Source organism: Rhinatrema bivittatum, chromosome 1 (assembly GCF_901001135.1).
Source record: "Rhinatrema bivittatum chromosome 1, aRhiBiv1.1, whole genome shotgun sequence".
Lineage (NCBI taxonomy): Eukaryota > Metazoa > Chordata > Amphibia > Gymnophiona > Rhinatrematidae > Rhinatrema > Rhinatrema bivittatum.
In genome coordinates this window covers 536,566,653-536,583,277 of record NC_042615.1, presented here as the reverse complement: position 1 = coordinate 536,583,277, position 16,625 = coordinate 536,566,653, and the positions used below count along the sequence as shown (strand labels likewise).

At 44.8% G+C, this 16,625-nt stretch overlaps 1 protein-coding gene across 2 annotated transcripts in view; it reads left to right on the top strand.

Annotated features, from left to right (window-relative positions):
• The window catches only part of KIAA1958 (KIAA1958 ortholog), a 332,082-nt gene that overhangs the window by 248,379 nt on the left and 67,078 nt on the right, over window positions 1-16,625 (top strand). Inside the window, exon 3 of one of the 2 annotated variants that reach the window (XM_029614263.1) lies at window positions 2,868-2,951. The exons of the other annotated variant lie outside the window; for it this stretch is intronic. Coding sequence (XP_029470123.1) covers window positions 2,868-2,951 — 84 coding nt within the window. The remainder of the gene's footprint in view (window positions 1-2,867; window positions 2,952-16,625) is intronic. 2 annotated transcript variants of the gene reach the window in all.

Below are 16,625 nucleotides of genomic sequence, written 5' to 3'. Positions count from 1 at the left end.
TAAGATATCTCAGTTTTGATTGCCCACTGCAGCTTCCCACATAAATCATTAGTAGGATACTTTGTCAGGGCATGAAATTTTAGGTGCAAAACATTATAATCACCAGACTGGTTTATCCTGAGATTAGTTTATTCGCCGGGGTAGAGGGGAGAACGAAATTGTTACTGGTTTTTTTTTTGTTTGGTACAAATGATAGTGCTAAAATTCACTCCATAAGTGCCAGTGTGCCTTTCCTGCAGTTTGCTGGCACTAAGATAGTCTCGTCCTCTTTTCTTTAGTTTACTTGAATGATGGCAACTTCCATCAAAAAAAGTACATCAGCCCCAACACAACAATTTCTGGCGGCATTGTGTATCTCAGAAAATGATGAGTGAATATCCCACTGCCAAACTCCCACCCACCACCCTTGCTAATATCAGGTTTGACAAAACCCCAAATTCCTAGGGATGTCCACCTCCTCCTCCCCACTCTCTCTTTGCTCTCATTTCACCTTTTCTCCATCCCCCCTTGTCCTTTCTCTCCTTCCTGTTTGTTCTGGCTCACTTTGTCCTTCGCTTTGCTTGCTGTCTCTCTCTCTCTCTCTCTCTCTCTTCCCTTCCCTCCCTTTGGTCTTTCTCTTCCTCCCTTGCTCGCTTTCATTTTCTGTCTCCTCCCCGTTTCTGTATACCCTGCACCAACGGACCACGTGAAAGGGGGAGGGAGGCAAGAAGGAAGCGCTCCTGTCCAGCCCCGCAGGCGCCGCCTCCTCCTCCTCCTCCTCCCCCCCCCCCCCCCCTATTGTTAATAGGGATGTGAATCGTGTCCTCGATCGTCTTAACGATCGATTTCGGCTGGGAGGGGGAGGGAATCGTATTGTTGCCGTTTGGGGGGGTAAAATATCGTGAAAAATCGTGAAAAATCAAAAAAACGTAAAATTGCAAAACCGGCACATTAAAACCCCCTAAAACCCACCCCCGACCCTTTAAATTAAATCCCCCCATCCTCCCGAACCCCCCCCCCCAAATGACTTAAATAACCTGCGAGTCCAGCGGCGGTCCGGAACGGCAGCGGTCCGGAACGGGCTCCTGCTACTGAATCTTGTTGTCTTCAGCCGGCGCCATTTTCCAAAATGGCGCCGAAAAATGGCGGCGGCCATAGACGAACACGATTGGACGACAGGAGGTCCTTCCGGACCCCCGCTGGACTTTTGGCAAGTCTTGTGGGGGTCAGGAGGCCCCCCCCAAGCTGGCCAAAAGTTCCTGGAGGTCCAGCGGGGGTCAGGGAGCGATTTCCCGCCGCGAATCGTTTTCGTACGGAAAATGGCGCCGGCCATACGTGTATGGCCGGCGCCATTTTCCGTACGGAAAATGGCGCCGGCAGGAGATCGACTGCAGGAGGTCGTTCAGCGAGGGTTCCGGCGCCTCGCTGAACGACCTCCTGCAGTCGATCTCCTGCCGGCGCCATTTTCCGTACGAAAACGATTCGCGGCGGGAAATCGCTCCCTGACCCCCGCTGGACCTCCAGGAACTTTTGGCCAGCTTGGGGGGGGCCTCCTGACCCCCACAAGACTTGCCAAAAGTCCAGCGGGGGTCCGGAAGGACCTCCTGCCGTCCAATCGTGTTCGTCTATGGCCGCCGCCATTTTCGGCGCCATTTTGGAAAATGGCGCCGGCTGAAGACAACAAGATTCAGTAGCAGGAGCCCGTTCCGGACCGCTGCCGTTCCGGACCGCCGCTGGACCCGCAGGTTATTTAAGTCATTGGGGGGGGGGTTCGGGAGGGTGGGGGATTTAATTTAAAGGGTCGGGGGGGTGTTTTAGGGGGTTTTAGTGTGCCAGCTCACGATTCTAACGATTTATAACGATAAATCGTTAGAATCTCTATTGTATTGTGTTCCATAACGGTTTAAGACGATATTAAAATTATCGGACGATAATTTTAATCGTCCTAAAACGATTCACATCCCTAATTGTTAATGCTTGAGCTGAAGAACCAGTAGGCTGTGAGAGAAGTGGGGGAGAGGGCAGCACGTCTTGCTTCCTGCACTTCCCTCCTCTCCACTTCTGTAGCACCAGAACTCGTGAGTTACTCGCCTGCCCTGAATGTTCAGTCGCCAGGGCAAGCTGGTGGGCACCTGAAATGTCATGCCATGACTTTGTTTCTGACTGCTCGACTTGTTTGCACATGTTTTATTTTACTACCCAGAGCAATCACGGTAAACTTTCACTGTCAAGTCTCTATGCGTTGCATACCATGCAAGACCACTTTCTGGCTTGTGCTGTACTATCCTGTGCTGTGATTTTTAATGCAGTTGTTGCCGTGTGAGCTTTTTGTGTGTATATGTATGGTGTGTAATGCTTGAGAGCTGTTAACACACTGCTTTGTTTTAATATGTGTTTATCAGTATTATGCATCCATTTTAATATGACGTTTAATTTGATTCGGTTTAAATAAAAATTGGAACCAGTACAACCTCTGGTTTCACAAATGAAGCAATTAAGACTAGGTTTATTTATTCTAATAAGGCCTCTGCTCATTGCAGTGGAATAAAAATAAAGGCTTTCTATTTCATATTTCTTACAAAATGAAGACCGTCTCTGAGATCAGATTTTGCTCACAATTCTCCATGCACTTTAGTGTGCACCACTGGCATGAGGAGTTCATTTTCAATTTTTTTTTGACATGCTCTTGTACATCATTTGTGAAACTACTGAAGTTGGCTTTTCAAACATGAGACAGGTATGTAATACTGTTTTCCAATGATCTTTGAGAAATTGATTCTTTTTTTTATTTTTTTAATTAAAAAAGGAAAAAAAAAGGAAAATTTAGTGTGAACAAATTCACCAGTTCCCCCTTTTCCTTTTTTTCCCCCTTTCCCTTTTGGTTTCAGATCAAGATGAGGCTGCAGCTGAGCTGAATCGAGAACAGAACGAGAAGACCATTCGGAGTACTCAGACAGCTCTTCGTAACTTCCGGGAGTTCCTCATTGCCAAATATCCCTCCGAGGCAAGAGAAATTTATGTAATCCCATGCAAGGAACTTGATGCCTACCTGGCTTCTTTCTTTGTGGATGCCAGACAGAAAGATGGTTCCGAATATGAACCAAACAGTTTGGCCAATTATCAATGTGGGCTGGAGCGATATCTCAAAGAGCACAGATATGGATACAGTATTACCAGAGATAAAGAGTTCAAGAGATCCCAAGAAGCTCTGAAGCAAAAGCAGGTAGAGCTACGGTGCAAAGGTAAAGGAAACAAGCCACACAAATCCATGAAGCTTACCTTCGCTGATGAGCTCATACTGCGCAAACGAGGCCTACTGAGCCGCTATAACCCTGAAGGACTGCTGAACTTGGTCTGGCTCAATAACACTAAGGCTTTTGGACACTGTACGGGTTTTCATGGGTCCACGCTAAAATGGGGGGACGTCAGGCTTCGGGTGTTGGAGACTGGTCTGGAATACTTGGAGTGGATGGGCCAGGAAAGTCCCGACGCCAAGACCAAGAGGGCAGGCACTGAATGCAGAGTGTATGCCACCCCCCATGCCCCTCAGACCTGCCCAGTGCAAGACTACAAAGAGTACGCTCAAAGGCGACCCCCGGCAATGCGTTACGAAGATGCGCCATTCTACCTGTCCATAAAGCCAGTTGTCAATCTGGCTGCTCTTCACTGGTACAACTGCCAAGCCCTGGGCAAAAACAAACTTGCAAAGATGGTCAAAACCATGTGTGAGAAAGGGAACATCCCTGGCAGAAAAACCAACTTTAGTGTATACCAGAGCTGTAGTACACTCTCTGAAGCACAGAGTAATCAATTGGTTCTCATATGTAACAATTTAAGCCAGCAAGCTGCCCAGTCCATGGCAAGCCATTCTGGGCCTGGAAACTTCATAGTCTCTGCCTCTTACGATTCTTCTTCTGACACGGCCTGAAAGGTGAAACCATTCATGGAACCATTTCCTGTCTCATGCTGTGGATTGTTTCCAATAATTCACTTCAGATTTGACTGTACTCCCAACTCCCTCCTCCCTCAGTGTTAATTCACTTTATAAAAATACAAATATAATATATATATATATATATATATTTTTTTTTTTACAAAATTGTCAATAGAGCTAGTTTAGTAGTACTAATGTAGTATTTATACTGAACCATTAGAACAGAAACTGCTTGTGGTGAGTTGTAAAGTACAGTTGTAGCCTTTAGAAAAGCAAAAGGTTCTCATGCTGTCATGAGACAGGCAGGAAATACACCTCTGACCCTGGATGTAGAAAACCATGAATACAAAACTGCTGGAAGGTTGACTTAACAAACCGTTGAAATTATTTCAGGGATTTATTTTTTTTTGGGAGGGGGGAGGGGGCAAAATCTTAACTTACAAGATGTAAAATGTTTACGGTGAATCCTTTCAGAGTTTACCCACAAACTCGCGTGCATTTAGCAACACCACAACGGAGCACTGACATAGCAGTGCTTGTGGAGTGATATCCCCTGATCCCTATTTTCCTTCCCTGTCTGTTGATTCTTGAGGCTTGCTTGGGCTAGTGAAAAGAGTATTGAGGAAGTGTAAAAAAACAAGACAGTTAAGGCTACTTTTAACTGATTCGTTTTATTGAAATGTTCTTGGTAAGAATCCATGAAATCTAAATAACACTGGTTTTATAGTCTAGACATTGTTTTTTAGAATTATGCAAAGGTGTGAAAGGCAGGAAGACTGTTATATAGCAGCAGATCCTTATGGTTGTGAGCCAGCAAAAAATCCAACAGATGTTTGTGGAAATGGAATGTGCAATTTTACTATGAATTGCAGCAGCAGACTTTTTATTCTTCATGAGTGTAAAACTACTGAAAAATAGGTTTCTCTCATTTGGGAAGCATTAAGGATTTGGAGGAAAAAAATTATTTCTTATACCTCCAAATTCAGAATAGCACTAAGAAAATGACAACTAGATAATAATTTTTGTCATATGATAAGAAAAAGCTAAATTCCCAAAGTACTGAAAAATATATTTTTTTTCTTAAAATAAGTTATAATAGATGACTGTTATCTTTGCATCTAATTTTCTTTGCAGTGTGATTGTTCACAAAGTGCAGTAACTTCATAAACCTCTTAAACATTTCAGATGAAACAATATCAGTGCCTGACCTAAAAAATGGATTTGTTATGGTCTTTTTCTGTTGTATTTTCATGTACTTTTGTGATCTGTGATAGGCATTACCAGTGTACCTGGTGACACTTCCGGGGTTACCATAAATCACACAACCTATTAGGTAGCAGATTGAACATCACTGCTGTGAGGAATGTCCATCCTATGGCATCTGTCATCCTGCAAAAACAAACCTTTGGGGAGTGAAATGAAGCATTTTATGTGAAGTATGGTTGTCTTTTGACTGTGAAATATAAGTTGATAAGCACTGAAGAGTCTCTGTCTTGCTGTATTTGTTCTGAATGTGAGTCTTACTGCCTCTGTTTATAGGTCCTCTATAGACCTTGATAAAGTAGTGTGGCTGCCATGTTAGTCCACTTGAATGCAGAGAAATAAAAGTTAACGAATAAAACAAAACAATTCAAAAAAAAAAATATATATATAAGGTGATACCTTTTTATTGGATTAACTCTGTAATGGTTTGTGGGTTTGTGAACCCTTGGCCCGAGGTGAGAGTTGTTACTATCTGTAGGGAGGGGCCCCACAGGTCCACACCGTCAGGAGGCGAGGTAAGGTAGAGCAGGAGCTTGGTGTGAGAATCTGTGGAGAGGTCCCGAGGAGCGGGGTAGAGACACAACAAGGAAGGACCCCCCACAGTAAGCAGGCAGGTTGGAGATCAGTACTTGGTTGAGATCTTCGAAGGGAGTGGCGCTAGGCAGACCCGAGGAGCGGGCAGCGCGTGCAGGAGGTATACTGTAGAGGCAACCCCAAGGGGCAGAGCTGTGTAGTGAGGGAGGTACTAATGTGATGACATAGGCTAACCCGCGGAGCGGGGAAGCCCGAGTCAGGTCTCCAGGTGATGACGTAGGCAAGCCCGAGGAGCGGGAAGTGCTGGCGGTCACTGATGGTTGAACAAGTGTAGTGAACAAGGGTAGTGCCTCGAAGAGCGGGGAAGCACAACAGTCTCTGGTGTCGAATATAGGCACTGCCCCGAGGAGCGGGGAAGCCCTGACAGTCCCAAGTGTAGAACATAGGCACTGCCCCGAGGAGCGGAGAAGCCCTGACAGTCTCTGGTATAGAACGTAAGCACTGCCCCGAGGAGCGGAGAAGCACGGAGATAGAACTCCCAAGTGGTGAAGGTGTTTCCAGAGGCAGCCGCGAGGACAGGAAGCCGGCAGAATAGGACTTCTGTAAGGTGCAGGGCCAGCCCGAGGAGCGGGGGAAGCCAGGAGACCAGGTCTCCGTAGAGAGTGCACGCAGGCCCCCGAGGAGCAGGTACCGTCCAGAGTCCAAGTAGGGTCTGGTAACGTCACCACAGGTCCAACGGAGACAGGAGCTCGTAGAGTAGCGATGGAACTCATTGCCAAGTCGGCTAGCTGGGGGCGAAGGTGGAGCTTAGGAACCCTGATCCCACGACATCATCAATCATGGACGCCCCCGAGGTTCCCGTCATAGCAGCTTCAAAAGAGGGCCCGGTGGCACGCCCGCCTAGGAAGGCCCGGAGTCAGCATGGGTGGCGGCGGTGTCCCGACCACCACGAGGAACCATGGGGGACGCGTCGGCAGAGACTGGCCCCTGCCGCGAGCAGGCCATGAGAGGGGAAACAGGACGTGAGTAGACATGGTCGCAGCCGTCTGCAACCAACGGGCATAACAAACTCAATACATTTCTTGACTGGCTTTGAAGAGCTAATACACTCTTCTTTAGGTCAGAATAGAATAAGCAGAAAATAGCTTTACTAGAAAATATAGAGTAGTGTGGCTGTCACAAGTGACTCATAAAGGGCAGTCCAATGATAGGATGGAGAGGAGGGGGTGAGGGATGTTTGGGTAATAAGCAGGCAGTATAAATGTATGGCTCATTGTGTGATAAGAACCCTAGGGCTTCCAGTCCTTTTTTCCTCAGTTCCAAAGTGTCTGATCAAACATACGACTCATATGTTCGACACCATGTAAATTAACATACAATTTTCCACCTCATATTTACTAAGTTGGGAAGAATAAGGCAGGCCCAAATGATCCTGTCAAGAGCGTGCAACTGTGTTTGACAAGTGGTGAACTTGATGCTTCCAGTCTATGGGTACTGATCCTGCCGCTTTTATTCACCATCTGGTATCACGCGGTGCTGGAGAGCAGCACGGCTATTCTCGATTGAATTGGTAACCTTTTCAGCTGCTGGGACAGGATTGCAAATTTTACTGTTACTAGGGAAAGGGATTACCTCTGTGGAAAGTTATTCTTCCATGAAACTGTCCAGACCACAGATTTCCCCCCCCCCCCCCCCCCTCCCCAGCCAGTTTTTTGCCTTCTGCAGTGCTACAGGGGATCAGCCATCTCAGAGTCAGCAAGTGGTTGAACAGGATAGGGAAACCCACAGCTGGATGGAAGCATATTCTGGTATCTTGTCTAAACAAGCAAATTGTTCCATGTGGGTACAGTGTACAGCTTCCAGACTTCAACCAGTCTGTAGATACATGAGATTCCACATTTTTCCTAGCATGCTTTCCTGCACCTAAGATTTCACTAATAGACCTAGCTGCTTTATATTTCAGTAGTCACCTACCTTTGATTTTCTGTTAGAACCCCAGGCTAGCCACGTTTGTCCAATTTGTTTTCATTATGGTTTGTTTGTTTTTTTCACATTGTAACTTTGCTGGGCCCATACAGTACATACATTTCTACTCATGACTGAGGGTCTCACTTATTTAAGGAACAAATTCTAGCATGTCATAAAATGAATATGCAGCTACATGGTGGGCATTTATTTTCCTGGAAAAGGATGATTTAGCTATATGGAGCTGCACATTGTTCATACATATTTATTATTTTTATATACCAACATTTGATCTGAGATATCACATTGGTTTGCATTCAGGTACTATCCCCAGAGGGCTTACAATCTAAGTTTTGTACCTGAGGCAATGGAGGATAAAATGACTTGCCCAAGGTCACAAGGAGCGCCAGTAGGACTCAAACCCTGGTCTTCTGGTTCATAGCCCACTGCTCTAACCACTAGGCTATTCCTCCTCCCATATGGCTGGAATTGGGCTGAGTGGGGGTTTTCTGGCCATTCTTTGAAAATAGCATACTAGGAATGGCAATTGAGAGTTTGAACCAAACCACTAGGATGATGTTGGTAAAGAAGCTTTTATATTACAGCAATGTGCCATTATTTATGTTCCAGTAGACCAGATTTCAGTCAAAATTGTAATTTAAAGGGCTTGTATATTATTGTAGACATCGTTTCCTTTTTTATTTTGTAAAATACTGCCTTATATATTGTTTTTAAAAGAAAAAAATAGTAGCAATTGTTCACCACATCCCTTTCACAAGCTCCCTTTCTACAATGTATTTCAGAGATTAAAATATCTTTCTTTTTCCCTCTTAAAGGCTTTCAAATGTTGGCATGCATAATACTGGCTTTCAAGTGTGCGTGCCTAGGTGTCTGCTTCATAAATGTCAGATCCTGTCTGCACGGCTTTCTAATCAGATGTTGCCTTTCTTTGCTTTCAGTCACTGCTTGTCCTCTTTGAGTTGGATAGCAGATTGCATTTCCTTTTGTTATGCCTAAGTAGGTTTAGTCTTAGAGGGGCATGCCATGGCCCATAATGTTAGGGCTATGGCAACGTGGATTGCCCTCCTTACATCTATTTCTGTTGAGGAGATCTGCAAGGCTGCAACATGGAGTTCAGTCAAAACATTTACATCCTTTTGGTGAGAGATTAGTTTTGGACTGTCTGTTTTCTATGGCCTCTTTGTAAGGGAGTTTCCAACTCTGTTCTCTCCTAGAGACTATTATGTTATTTTGGGTATCTGCCTTGGTATAAAATGTTTTTAAAAAATTGTTAAAACAGAAACCCCTTTTTTTTTTTTTGTGACCAACATTTATTTCCCACCTGTGTCTTGGTGGTAAATTTTCCTTTTTTTATTTTTTTATTTGTTGAACACAACCTTTAATTAGGGAATCCCATTTGTGTGAGTAGGTGAACCTGCTTCTTTTCAGAAAAGGCAAAGTTGCTTGCCTGTAGCAGATGTTCTCTGAAGACTGCACTTGTCACACAAACTCTCCCACCTCCCCTTGTGGAATTGCTTTTTCTCCCAAGTGAAATTGTGTTCTCAGATCTGAGGGGGAGTGGTAGGGCTTGAAGGCCCATAGACCTTCCCAGAAAGCTCTGGAACAGATATCCATTCAGCACCGAGCACGTTCACATGACCCATTTGTGTAACTGGTAAACTGATGTCTTTGGGGAGCATCTATAATAGGTAAGTTTAAGGCAGGGTGGCCGAAATCTCACCTAGCCATGTTAACAGGGTGGTGGACTTGGCACCCATTCTCTACAGCTTATTTGCCCTGAGGTGTGAGGATTAGATCTCAACTGCTGTGTGGAGGATTGATTACTTGGGTAGGCCGTGTCCTCCCTCCTTCACTCCTTTCCCTCCCTTCTCCTAGCCTGTTCTCTGTCTTCGTGGGTGTTTTGATTCACTTGGGCCTGGCATGGTCCCTAGTTGGTCAGCCTCCATGGGAACAGACGAGTGGGGGGTGGGCATTGCCATGGGCAGTACGCCTAGAGCTCACTTTGTTTTGCCGACATTTGATTTTGGTGCTGTTTCATTCCTGTGTTACGGCTCTGCACATGCACGTAGTAGTTGCAGGTAACCGAGCCCTGGCTATTGAATGTATTTGAACTCTTAGATTTTGGGTTCCGCTGGTGGGTTATAGCGATGAAGGGAGTGTGGATGTGGCAGAAGGGCCACTACACAGGCTGCTTTGGGGGCAGTGAGGTCACTGGACCAGGCTGCGTCGGTCCCTCTTCTGTTGGGACACGACGGAGAGGCCTCGGCAGGTGGCGCATTTCACCAGAGTGATGGCCAAGGTATTCTTGGGCTGAAGAATGTCACTGCTGGGCTGTGGCTGGGTTGGCCCCGATGCTGGTAATGGGATTTATGAGCTCATGTTAAGTCGTTGTTAGGGGCTCAGCTTGTTGATTGTGTTAAATCCAACCTCATGTTTGTTTGGTAATTTATGTGGGCTGGAGAGGAGGCAGTGCCGAGAAGGTCCCGCTTGCCAGCATTAACAACTTTGTTATCTCCCCTTTCTTTCCCTTTTGTCAGAGTATATTTTTTATTTTATATTTATAAGATTTCCAAAACTATCAGACAAGAATACCTCATACAAGAAATAAAAGATATCCGGCCATAGAAAAAAACAAACACTGATTTTGGAAATACAAGAAGAAGCGAAAAACCACTAATATAAGACTCTGTGGTCCACATTAGACTCAGGCTCAGATTTTGGCATAGGCACCAAATTTTTGAAAGCACCCATATACTTGGGCCAAAGATGAGTATGCTCTCCTATGCTTCAGGGCCATGTGCTAGTGTGCCACTCTGGCACTCCGCCTATGGATGCCAAAATCTTAAACCCAGCCCTGTTTAGACCATTATAATAAGGGGGGAGAGCAGAAATAGGCTCTAGAAACAGGAACCCAGCAGGATGCATCCAGTTCAATTATCCTGCTGTACTAAAAGCCACTGGCAAAGCTTCTATGATCCTTCGAATCCAAAAAGGAATACGGTTGTTTGGAAACAAAAAAATCAGTATTTGACACCAGCATGCATGATGATACATTTATAAGGAAAAAGTAAAGAAAAAACTGCACTAAGAGCTTAACACTCCTTGTGCATAGCAAGAAACACTTTTCTTCTGTCCTGAGTAATTTTAGAAATACCTAGAAAAATCCAAATTCTTTACCCCAGAAATAGAATGAGATGTGTGGAAGTATAGGTTCATGACCATATTGAGGCCTTATTCAAACACAAAATAAACTAATAGAGTGATTCTATCAAATTCCTCTTGTGATGGCTGGGCTGCTGGGGGTAATAACTCTCAGAGCAGGAGCAGGGCTAGACCTGGTTAGAGCTGGCTAGAACAAAACCAGAATTGGTCTAACACCAGGATATTCTGCTTATACCAGTCACTTCCCCCTTGGGTTGAGCCTTCAGGTTCAGGTGACAGTAGGACTTAGCAGAGACCTACTGTCACTCAGAGGTCAAATGACACACAAAAGTGCAAGGCAGGACTACAGGAACAGAGAGACAAAGGGGTATCCACAAAAAAAGACATAAGGCATAGGACAAATAGACAAAACAAAACCGGAGGGTCACAAACAAGACAAAAGAACAAAACCGGAAGGCCACAAATATGGGCTATTTCTAGGCCAGAACAGAAGCAGTCAGGACACCAAAAGTCCAGACAATTGGACCAGTACAAACAAGAACCAAAAAAAGAGCAGAACACACAAAGCAGGGACAAGGCAATGCAAGAAGAAGCGTAACAAGAGCCACAACCAGGAACACAAGAAACTCCAAGCTGAGGCAAGATACTCACCAAGGGGCAGGTTTATATCCTGTGACAGTGCAAGGAAACATGGCCAGCAGTGGGACCTCCAAGCACTGATTAGTATTTCAACACTGCTCACAGATCTTTGCACCTCCTGAAAAGGTCTCTCTAGTAATGCTCTTATGTCCACACTGTTTGTGCAGGGGTGCAAATCTCTTCAATCTGCCACCTCCAGGGCCACCATCAGATAGAAAAAAAGCTTAACAGGTGGATAGGTCTCAGGAGCTATAGTCAAAACGTCTGCATGTATTTCTTGAAAGTGTATCTCAGATTTGTACCTGGCACCTTAGAAAACTTGAAGAAGCAGAAATTAAGGCAGAGCTTCTCACTTTTTTAGCCATAGTGACATCATTTTAGCACTTGAAAATTCACACAATTTCAGTCAACGAAAACAAATCAGCAGGGGTAAGTCCTCCTCCAAAAATCATTCCACTCACATCCTCACCGCATTCTAGTTGATCTTTTCTCTCATCCTCCACCCTCTTCATCCAATCCATTGTCTCAATCTCCACCCCCTCCAGAGGACCCCTCTTTTAACTTCCTCCCCTCCAGCTGATCCCCTCTTATATCCCACAGCTCCTCTCATCTTCCCAGCCTATCTCCTCTTTCACGCCCTTCAGCCCTTTTTGCATCCTCACAGCTGGCCACTTTTCACCCTCAAGCTTTTCTTTATTCCCCTAACTTTTCTTGTAATCTCCCTTTTACCCATCCTCTATTTCCTCCTCACTCATCTCCCATCCCTTCTCTCTCTCACCTCCCAGCCTCACCTCATCCTTTCCAACCTTTTTTTCACATCCTCATACTTCTCAACCAATCTTCTGTCATACCCACTCTTTTTTTACATCCTCATCCCTCAACCAATCTTCTGTCATACCCACTCTTTTACGTTCTACATCCAATGCTTATTCCAGTCCCACACCTTCTCCAGCTGCTCTCCCTTTTAAAACTCCCAGCCAACAGATCTGTAGGAGATATCGGACGTTTTTACCACTGTATGCAACCAAATAGGAATACTGATACCACAAGAGGGACTTCATATGATAGACACTGAATTGTATGTTTCAACAGAAAAACATGATGAGGAACTTTTGACTAGAATGATAATATGTGCCCAGGTTATCTGATTTGCCTGTTTAACTTAGGGCTATAGCTTCTTTCCAGGATAGGGACAGGTCACAAAGGCAAAAACAACCCAAATCTGCTTGGAGACGAAAAGCAGCCTATCCAAAGGGCAGTTTATCAGATAGGTCAGCCCACAGAAAAGCAGTGACACCACAAGACAGCTCGAGGGTCAAAAGGTTACAGGACCAAGATCATGTCCTGGTCTGGAGTCGCCCTGTAGCAGGAGCAGTAACTCTCCTAATGGGCAAGGGGAGCCAGCAGTCTGAAATGGAAAAATAACCCCATCCATTCTGCTGCTTGACTATGTATGAGTTTCTTACATATTCATGCTTTATCTATTAAAATCAGCCAGGGAGAAGGCTCAGGGGGGCCACCTGAAGAAGATGCCCGAGCCACACCCCCCACCCGTCCCTGCAATGAAGCAGATGAGCTCCAGTGTCCTGCGCATGTAAGAAGTCCTGCTGTTACCTGGCTGGTCATCTTGAATCTGGCTTTTTCTTCTCCAGGGTCTCAGACCACCTTAGGCCCAGCAAGCGACTGGGGCCAAGAATACATGTTCCCTTAAGCAGAGACTGCCTCCTCAAAGACTGCTTCAGGGTAAAATGGAAGGTAATCTCCTAAAGTTATGGGGTTAGTTAGCTAGTTATGTTTATGAATATACCCTAAGCAAGTCAAGGTGTCTGATATATTAAGTTTATAATGATGCAGAGCTTTACTCAGTATAAACTGATGTGGAGCAGCAAGGACTGTAGAGATATGTATTGTCTATTTTATTCTAACTGCTAAACCTGAAAAGTCGGACAAATAAAAGTCTGATTCTGTGGAAAAACCCTGTGGTCTTTTCTGAGCTATTCAGATTATATAGGTATAAGAGGTGATAGAGGTAATTGTCTGTAGCACCACCCATCCTGACAGGTGTGGGGAGCTGGAAGGAAATGCGCTGTATCAGACATCCTCATTTTGCTTACAGATGGCCCTCCTGTATTTGATCCCTCCCTTCAAACAACCCGTACTGCAAACATCCCCCTGGCCAGGTGCGGCAGCAACATTTTTCTTTGAGTCCCAACTGTGAATGATAACTGGTTGTGGGAAGAGAGAGCAGGCTGATAACAAGGTAGCCTTTGCTTTTGGGTAGGTTCAGTGGTGGATGAGGTGAAAGGAGCCGAGCCAGTGTTCACTGGCCTGTATTCACTCATCCCTTCTCGCCCGTCATGGCTGGTTCTGAGCCTGATGTTAACCTGCAAGAAGCAGCTATAGTAATGAAACTCAGACTAGGGCCTCTGAGCCAGTGCAAGCTCATGCAGGGCTTCATCCTGTCACAGAAACTCACATGAGTGTGGGGCCACAGCAAGACATGTGAGTGTGTGCTAGCTAGCAGGCTCCATGCTGACTTCCTCTACTAATGCTGCTACCGGAACTTGAAGACTACAGCTGTTTGAGGCCCTTGTGGCCCCATCTAAAGGCTTTGTGACCAATTCTGGGGGATCTTGACCCTAGAGTTGCCAACTGGCTCCAGATTTTCAGAACAGGTTGATCCAGTCCTGATTTTACTCCCCCTCCATGCAGGTACTTATAATCGCACTTTTGTTAGGGAATGCAATAGGAAAATCAAAATAAGTCCCAGTATGCAATGGGATAAAACCAGGACTGGATCAACCTGTCCTGAAAATCTGGAGTCAGTTGGTAACCCTACATGACCCACAGTTTAGAAAGCTCTGGATTAAAGTGTCTAGCATGATTCTTCAGTGTTCCATTTTCCTATATAGCAGCATTTTGTCTTTAACCAAGGCTTCACTAACAAATTCTAAATCCTGCACTTTTTTCTTAATTTCCTCAATTTTTCCTTTGAGTTCCATGGAACGAGATTCCTTGACATGGTATATATCCGCAGAAAAGCCCACTATGGTCTGTCCAGCAGTCTTTTTATTATTATTTTAAATTTTCTTCTTAAGGTAACTGTTGCTCTGTGCAGGTTACCCCAGTCCATCATTTAGCCACTAGGTATCCTCTATGTTTATCCCATGCCCTTTTGAATTCCATTGCTGTCCTTGCCCTCATTACCTCTTCCGGGAGGGCATTCCATGCATCCACCACTCATTCCAGGAAGAAATACTTCCTGATGTTGGTCCTGACTCAACCCCCTTGGAGCTTCATATTATTACCCCTTGTTCTACAGTTTTCTTTGATTCTTTTGCATTATTAACACCTTTCAGGTATTTAAAAGTCTATTATATTATGTCTGTCTCTCCTCTCCTCCAGTGGTTATATATTTAGGTCCTTCAATCTCATCTCATAACTCTTTTGGTGCAGAACCCACAACATTTTGGTCACTTCTCTGGACTGCTTCCATACTGTCTTTATCCTTTTCAAGAGACAATCTCCAGAACTGAACACAGTACTCTAGATGAGGTCTCACCAAGGACCTGTACAGGGGCATTATCACCTCCTTTTTCCTGCTGGTTATGCCTCTCTCTATGTAGCCCATCATCTTTCTGGTCTTAGCTACTGCCTTGACACACTGCTTTGTCATCTTCAGTTTGTCAGCCACTATCACTCCAAGGTCTCTTTCCTAGTCTGTGCACATCAGAAGTTTGCCTTCATCCCATACAGCTCCTTTGGATTTCTGCACACCAAATGTATGATCTCCACTTCATGGTACTGAATCCCAACTGCCAACCTTCAACCACTACTCAGGATTTCTTAGATCACGTTTCATTCTTCTACTCCTTCAGGCATGTCAACTCTATTGCAGATCTTAGTGTCATCCACAAAGAGACAAACATTTCCTTCTAACCCTTCAGCAATATCACTCACAAAAACATTGAACAGAACCAGTCCCAGAACTGATCCCTGAGGCAATCCACTAATCATTCTTTCCTCCTCAGAGTAGGTTCAATTTACAACTACTCACAGTTGTCAGTCAATCAATTTCTGATCCATTCTACCACCTTGGGACCTATTCCCAGGTTTTCAATTTGTTTATGAGCCTTTTATGCGGGACTGTATCAAAAGGTTTGCTGAAATCCAGTTAAATCACATCAAGTGCTCTTCTGTGATCTAATTCTCTAGTTCACTAGATTTGTCTGACATGATCTTCCTCTGATAAAACCATGTTGTCTTGAATCATACAACTCACTGCATTGCATATAGGCCATCAATCTTTCTTTTATAAGCCTCTCTACTAGTTTTCCCACTATTGAGGTAAGGCTAAATGGCCTGTAGTTTCCAGGTTCCTTTTTGCTACCATTTTTATGAAGCCTTTCTCCAATCTTGAGACACCACTTCCATTTCCAAGAATCAATTGAATAGATTTGTCAACAGACCTGCCAGCACCTCTCAGAGTTCCTTCCGTATCCTGGGGTATATCTCCTGATAATGAAGGAGCTCAGAGAGGTGCCAGTCATTCATAGTCTTTAATAGGGAACCGATATCTATAGTACAACTTAAAGCTGACAAATCTAATCTCATGAGAATGGTTGATTTGGTTACTATAGGTGGTTTAACAAGGGGAGCTTGAATGATATTTATGGAGTACCCTGCAACTTCCTCTGGGGGTCAAAGACACCCCCTTCTTCCAACTCTTGATACGACTCTAGGACTTTACTCTGGCTGCAAGTTCCCTACTCTACAACTGATTGACTCAGAATGTCTTCATGCCATAAAGCAGTCCCTCCTGCTGCCGACTGACTAGTGACATCATCTGATGACACCCTATCCAGCATCAGCTCTGTGTTGGCAGAGTACAATCCGGGGGCTAAGCACTCTATCTCCTCTCCATGCAGCTCAGGTTTTCTCTAGCTAGAACCACTATGAAGACAGACAATTTCCTCCCACCATACAAACACACACACACACACACAAAACACACACACTTCCCAGATGCATGGCTAGCAAAGTTGACCCAGAGACAATGAGTTTGGAAGGGTTGCCCTTTCCTCTTCTGAGCATAGCAAACCAAGGAAGAAGAGCTGTAACAAAGAAA